Source organism: Atta colombica, unplaced genomic scaffold (genome assembly GCF_001594045.1).
Source record: "Atta colombica isolate Treedump-2 unplaced genomic scaffold, Acol1.0 scaffold135, whole genome shotgun sequence".
Classification (NCBI taxonomy): domain Eukaryota; kingdom Metazoa; phylum Arthropoda; class Insecta; order Hymenoptera; family Formicidae; genus Atta; species Atta colombica.
The window spans coordinates 503,157-509,567 of record NW_017259223.1 but is presented as its reverse complement, the minus strand read 5'-3'; the positions used below and the strand labels follow the sequence as shown (position 1 = coordinate 509,567).

Here is a 6,411-nt window from a genome sequence, read left to right as displayed (position 1 = left end):
AAAATATATATATATATTAAATAGAAACACCTTCGTGAAACGTGAAACAAATATTATAATGAGACATTAAGTTCTCGTTATGACGTAAAATACACGCTCAGATTTGCTAATAATAATTACAAGAGTGGAAATATTAAATGAAGTCGAATGATTTTGCAGAATAATATCGCAGATCGCAAATTATTATTAATGACGTATTATTATTGAAATTTTTTAAAACGAGGAAGGAAAAATATTCCACGTAATGTTCACTCATAATTCTTCCTAGCTTAAGCAATAATGTAAGTTTTAACAGTTTTTGCGTTATGTTTCAAGCTAACGCTAAATATTCTTGAAATATTCATAAAAAGATTCTTAAAATCCCCAAAAAAACATTTCAAAAATGTTCTGGAATGTTCCAAAATATAAAATTGAAAATTGGTTTCAATATTTTTTGTTATTTGTTGAAACATTATACCTGGATGAAACTTCGTCAGATAAAATTTAACAAATAATTTAACAAATAAGCATTTTAAAGTAGACTTTCCAATTGTAAGTTTTTTAAAATGGAAAAAATTTATATCATGACTTTTCGCATAAATATTGAATTTTTTATTCTGGAAAATTTTATTGTAAAAACTTATTTTTTCTAAAGTGTTTTTAACTTTTAAATTAAAAGTTTATAGAAAAAAAATGAAAAGGAGAAAAATGCTTATTATAATATGCTTGATTCGTATAATTTTTCCAAATTTGTATTAAAAACTATTTTGAATATTAATTTTATAAAATTGTTAATGAAAAAAAAATTGTTTAAGTCCCATTTTTCGCTTTTAAAATGTATTTTTGAAAACTCTACAATTTTTTTTCACCGAGATATTTAAGTTTCTGTAAATTGCAAAAAAAATCAAATATTTATAAATTTATGAATTTTCTATAATGTAAATATGAATAAAATTAAAGAAGAAAATAAAAAATATGTGTACATGAAAAGTATGCCTATATCAAATTAGACTTGGTATACATCGATTTTGTTAGACTTTTATGAAAAAAAAATTTTTATCTCCTATCCGTACTATTGCGATAGTACACTGAAAAAAAAGATTAATTGCTGCGACAATTTAGATGATAAAATATGGCATAGCATTTTTATATGGCTGTAACAATCAGTTTTTATTGTAGCAACAAATTTTTAGTTGCGTTAGCCTATCGAATCATATACATTGCGAATAGGCTAACAAAAATTTGCTGCCATAACCAAAAACTGGTTGCTACAGCTATATCGTATTTTATTATCTATTTTAGATTTTCAGATCAGATTTTAGTAATTTTCTTATATACGCGCGTACATGCGTGCGTGCGTGCGTGCGTATGCGCACATTTCGGAAGATATATCCATAAGGATCGTTAAGTGTTACAATCAACAGATAATATTAAAGACAAGTCAAACAATAAAATTATATTTGTAAAGAACAGAATAAAATTAGTGATACGTTTATGAATAAAATATAATGGAAAGAAAAAAGAAAAAAGAAAGTATCTTAATTATATATAAAAAATGAATAAGAATAAATAAGGAATAAAAGGATATATCTATCTCAGTACGAATGCACATCATAATTGTTCATTATAATTATATTTCAACTAATGAGTTGCTTTACATATGAACGACATATAGAAAATGATCATTGAGAATGGTTAATAAATCATATGACTCGTTATTGTAATATTTTGTTGCAGTATTAATAAATATTTATCGAATGCTTATCCATATCTTTTTTAGACGGTAGAAGAGCATATGCAACTTTTTTTTCTCATATTATGAAGCATTGAAAGCGTAATCCAGCAGCTCACTTCCCACGGCAATGGCAGGAAAAGTTTCTGACTCAAGAAATGTCTTTCTAAGATTTTATCCGCCACAATTAGCTCTTGGTTAGTTATAATGTATTCACATGTATATTCCATACAAATTTTAATTAATGCTGACTTATTGATACAAATTATTATTTATTATTTATTATTCCTTTTTAAAGAAGCTAATTCAAAAAGAAAGAAAATGAGGAGAATGCACTGAAAAGTCCTGTTAAATTATACGAATTTTACTTGTACGTATTTATATTAAGACTGAACAAGCAAAAAACATTAAGTTTAATTTATTGCGTAAATTTTGATTGCTATGTTACACTATTTTGCATTTGAAATATTTCAGTCCTGAAAGCGTTAAGACGAGAAATGATGTCTTCTATCTATTACCAGAACATAGTTACGTTCCAGATAATCCGGTATGGTACTCGACATCGCCCCTCGCGAAGGAACAGCTCATCAAAATGTTACATCGTATTAAGATGGTTAAAGAAATTAATGTAGCTTTATTATCGAGTTAATTTATTAAAAAATGATCTTTTATATATTGTTAAGGCAGTAAGAGAAGAAAAATAAAAGAAAGAAGACTTATCTATTTTAACACTTTGACAGTGTTCAAAAATCAGAGTTCAACTCCAAATTCTGCACAAATATATATATTTCGTTAAACGATATTGTATATTGTAAAAATGAAATCTCTTAAATGTTTTTCGTAAACACGTATCAATATTTAACTTGCAGATAAAAATATTGTTCTTAACATTCATATATAATGAAATGTTGCCATATATGATAAGATGTTAGGTTTTTGCCTACTGGAATGTATGTATGTAAAGTGTTAAAATGGTGCAGAAGAATGATGATTATAAAAATCGGACAGTGCAATATAAAAATATAGGATTAATTGAGTTTTTCAGTTTCTATTGTATATTTTTCACTTCCCAATAAAAATTAATTCAAATTAGTTCATTAATTAAAAACTTTTTGAAATTATGAATTTTGTGTGTGTGTGTGTGTGTGTGTGTGTGTGTGTGTGTGTGTGTATGTGTGTGTGTGTGTGTACATATGCATGCATGCATATTATTTAAACTTTATATTTACGAGATGTAAGTATTTCTGAAAGTATGTTTATTTTTTTTTCTTATAATTAATACTAAAAATTGTTGTTTATAAATTCAGTAATTAATTTTAAGTGAAAATAGATCTACAAGTTTAAATACACATGAGTGAAAACCGTCATATTCAGTCAAGGCGGTTTTTCATGCCTAATAATTTTTCTTATGATTTTATATAATTTCCAGATCAAGCTATTGTTTATGTGTCGGTTTGAAACACAGTTCTAAACCAGAGCAAGAATATCATCAAATATATATATATCAAATATATATCAAATTGACAATTTAATATTATTACAAATAATGATTTAATAAGCATCTGAATCCCCCGAAATAATCGACGTGCAGTTAGCTTGATCTCGAAATTGTATAAATTTACAAGAAATATTAGACATGAAGAATCTCCTTAATCAAATATGTTGTTTTTCACTCATGTGAATTCAATAATTGTATAAAATCCTAATTTTTTTTGATAATTACGATACTAAATTATGATAACGGTGCGGATATCATTACAAAGATAAAGAATTGTAACAAAAAACAAATACATTTATTTCATTCTAATTCCTTATACAAATTGAAAAATGCTATACATAATCAAAAGTTTACCCAGTTTTCTGCGGACGTACGAAAGAGCGCTTAAGTTTTTGCCTACGTTTAGTAATTTCCATTTCGTGTAATTTTGTATACACTTCATCAAGTATATCATTTTGTTCCTCCTCGGGAATAGTTTCCCTAAATAAAAAGATATAAATTAAAACGAATAATCGTTAAAAAGAATATTACAAAAAGATAGATATGTCCTGTTTTCTTACCGATATTTTTTCATTAAATCATACTTTTCCCAAGGTGTCGCTGCAGCTTTAGCTTTCATAATGCGTCTCTCAGAAAGCTGCAACTCTGTTATACCTTTCAACTCTTGACGCTCCCATTTCTCTAACCATGGACGAGGATTAAGCTGCACTTTGATCTTATTCACAGGTACTGGTGCACCTTCTAGCAAATACTCTGGTTCCATGTCAAAAGAAAAGGTACTATACTCTGCTGGTGCGTCCCGCAAGTATCGTAGATGCGAATCCAATCTTCTTTCAAGCCTAAATATATGTCAGAATCATCGAAAAGAAACATTTCAGTGCAATTTATATAAATAACTATACAACAGTTTTGCATACACAAATATTGTAAGATTTTTTAAATATAATTAGTTCTTATCTCAATTCTTCACTGGATTTGAATGTATAATCAATTACATCAAAGAATCTTACAACAGTTGCAAAGCTATCTGTTGAACGCAGCCAATAATTATATTTACTTAAGACATTCTATCTTCTGTATTGCAGGATCATATAACTCATAAACTACTTCAATTCCTTGGTTATTGACCACATTTCTCAATACACATATGGCTCTCAAGCCAGATCCTTTTCGTTCAATACATATACCAACAAACTTATTAACCTTTCCAGGAGCATGTGGTTCAGAATAAGTTATAGCTAATACAGAACCAACATAGAATTCGGGTATCGCTACGTGAATGCGCCTTGCCATCATATCCATTCGCTCCAACTTTTCTCGGAGTGAGTTACGATACTTGGGATCTGGATCTGGTAAAAATTCAGGATATATGAATCGATACTTATCAGATATCACTTTCTTCTGTTCAATGTTTTGTTCTGGTATCTTATTATTTTGTGATTCTTGTACTGAATCTTGAGTGATTGTGGAGGAATTTCTTCTAACTGCATAGCCTAAAAAAATAATTTTGTATAGCCTTAATAATTAAAACTTTTATGTATATAATAAGAATAAAGTTATGTTTTGATATCATACAATCATATCATACAATCAAATTCTTCAATATCACAAAAGAGAAGGTAAAAAGAAATGAAAAAATTTATAAATAAATGAATGTACAAAGTAAAAAATATTTTTTAAATTGTAAAAATTTATCTCAAATATGTTTACTCTCATTTTAATCATAGCAATATCTCTAGTATAACAAATCTTATAAATCTTTTGAAACAATAAAATAAAAAAATTAAATTTAAAAAAATTTAATTTCACTTTTGTGAAAGTCAATGGTAATGTAATTTAATAAATTTGTTTTGTTATTGTGCAGCAAATTGAGAAAGGTTGAAAAAGCACAGGAATAGAATGTGATCAAAATCTAACATAACCTACGTATTATTTTCGCTACTTGCAGTCTATCATAATCACGAGAGAAAATCCTTGATATCACAACCATTATTTAATCTTCTGTTGTTACTCTCATACATTCATTTAGACATGCACAAATCTTTCTTTCTCTTTTAAAAAAATAATTATTTTCGTGAAGTCCGAAATTCAATTCTGATTTTCTATTATTACAATGATGAGTGAAGCGCAGAATTTAGCGGTATATTCGAGAAACTCATATAATCTATCGGTATTGCAGAACACTTGTGATTAACAAGTTCTCATGAAAGAAAGTTATAAAAAAAACATATTTTGCAAGAAGTAAATAAAGTGAAAATAAGTCGCAAGTTTCAACGTTTAGGAGCTAAATTGATGATATTAGGCAAACATATAATAGAGACTCTGTAATAAGAATCGCGATACTTTTTTACATATCACATATAATCGATTGCATATCTTGATTGTGTGTGTGTGAAAATTACAAAATTGGTAAATTTATTAGATAAATTTATTATAGGTACTAATCAAATTATAAATATTCCAATAAACTTATTCACTTTTGTAATTTTAACTTTGTTTGTGTGAAGATAACACGATAAAATGTTTAAATATTTAAAATAATTTTATAAGAAAAAAAAATATTATAAACTAAACAATTCTTCTCATATGTATTGTTTCGACACGTAATATAAAGAAATTTATTTGTTAATATCTTTAAAATATCTAATTTTAATTATATTTTTGAAATTTAAAAGTAACATGAATATAGATGTACAAATATAGGACGGGAGTTCCTGAAACATGATCAAATCAATCAACGCATGACTTTCTGATGTTGTGACTTTTATTAGAAAGTTTCTGTCTCCAACATATAATAAGAACTCTCATATCAAATAAATATATAACACCGCTGGATAAGATCATTTGGATCAATAAGCATGCAGCATTAAGTTGCCATATTGATTTAAATCCTATGCATAATGAAAAAATATTAGGAACAAGAATTATTATTAAATATTGAAGAAATGAAAAAATTAGGAATAGAGACAGAATATCTTATTTTTTATTTATATTATTATATTTAGAATCTCTACTTCTACATTTAATTTTATTTCATTAATATTTATTTATATTAAGGAGCAGGAGATATGATATGACATGATACATGTAATTGCATTAATACAATGCAATTATAAATCTTTGTAGCTTCATAAAAATAAGTACACAAGTCTCATTACAAAATAATATTGTTTCTATGAGAAAAATAAAATCGAAACCCATT

General features: G+C 26.6%; 1 protein-coding gene across 1 annotated transcript; it reads right to left on the bottom strand.

Annotated features, from left to right (window-relative positions):
- Nucleotides 1-3,506: 3,506 nt before the first annotated feature.
- LOC108684521 (39S ribosomal protein L19, mitochondrial-like) lies at nt 3,507-5,288 on the bottom strand. Its single transcript, XM_018188881.1, has 4 exons — nt 5,136-5,288; nt 4,267-4,702; nt 3,770-4,048; nt 3,507-3,689 (listed from the first exon to the last, which is right to left on the bottom strand). The coding sequence occupies exons 1-4, from the start codon at nt 5,197-5,199 to the stop codon at nt 3,560-3,562; spliced, it is 909 nt and encodes a 302-aa protein (XP_018044370.1). The 5' UTR covers nt 5,200-5,288; the 3' UTR covers nt 3,507-3,559.
- Nucleotides 5,289-6,411: the final 1,123 nt, after the last annotated feature.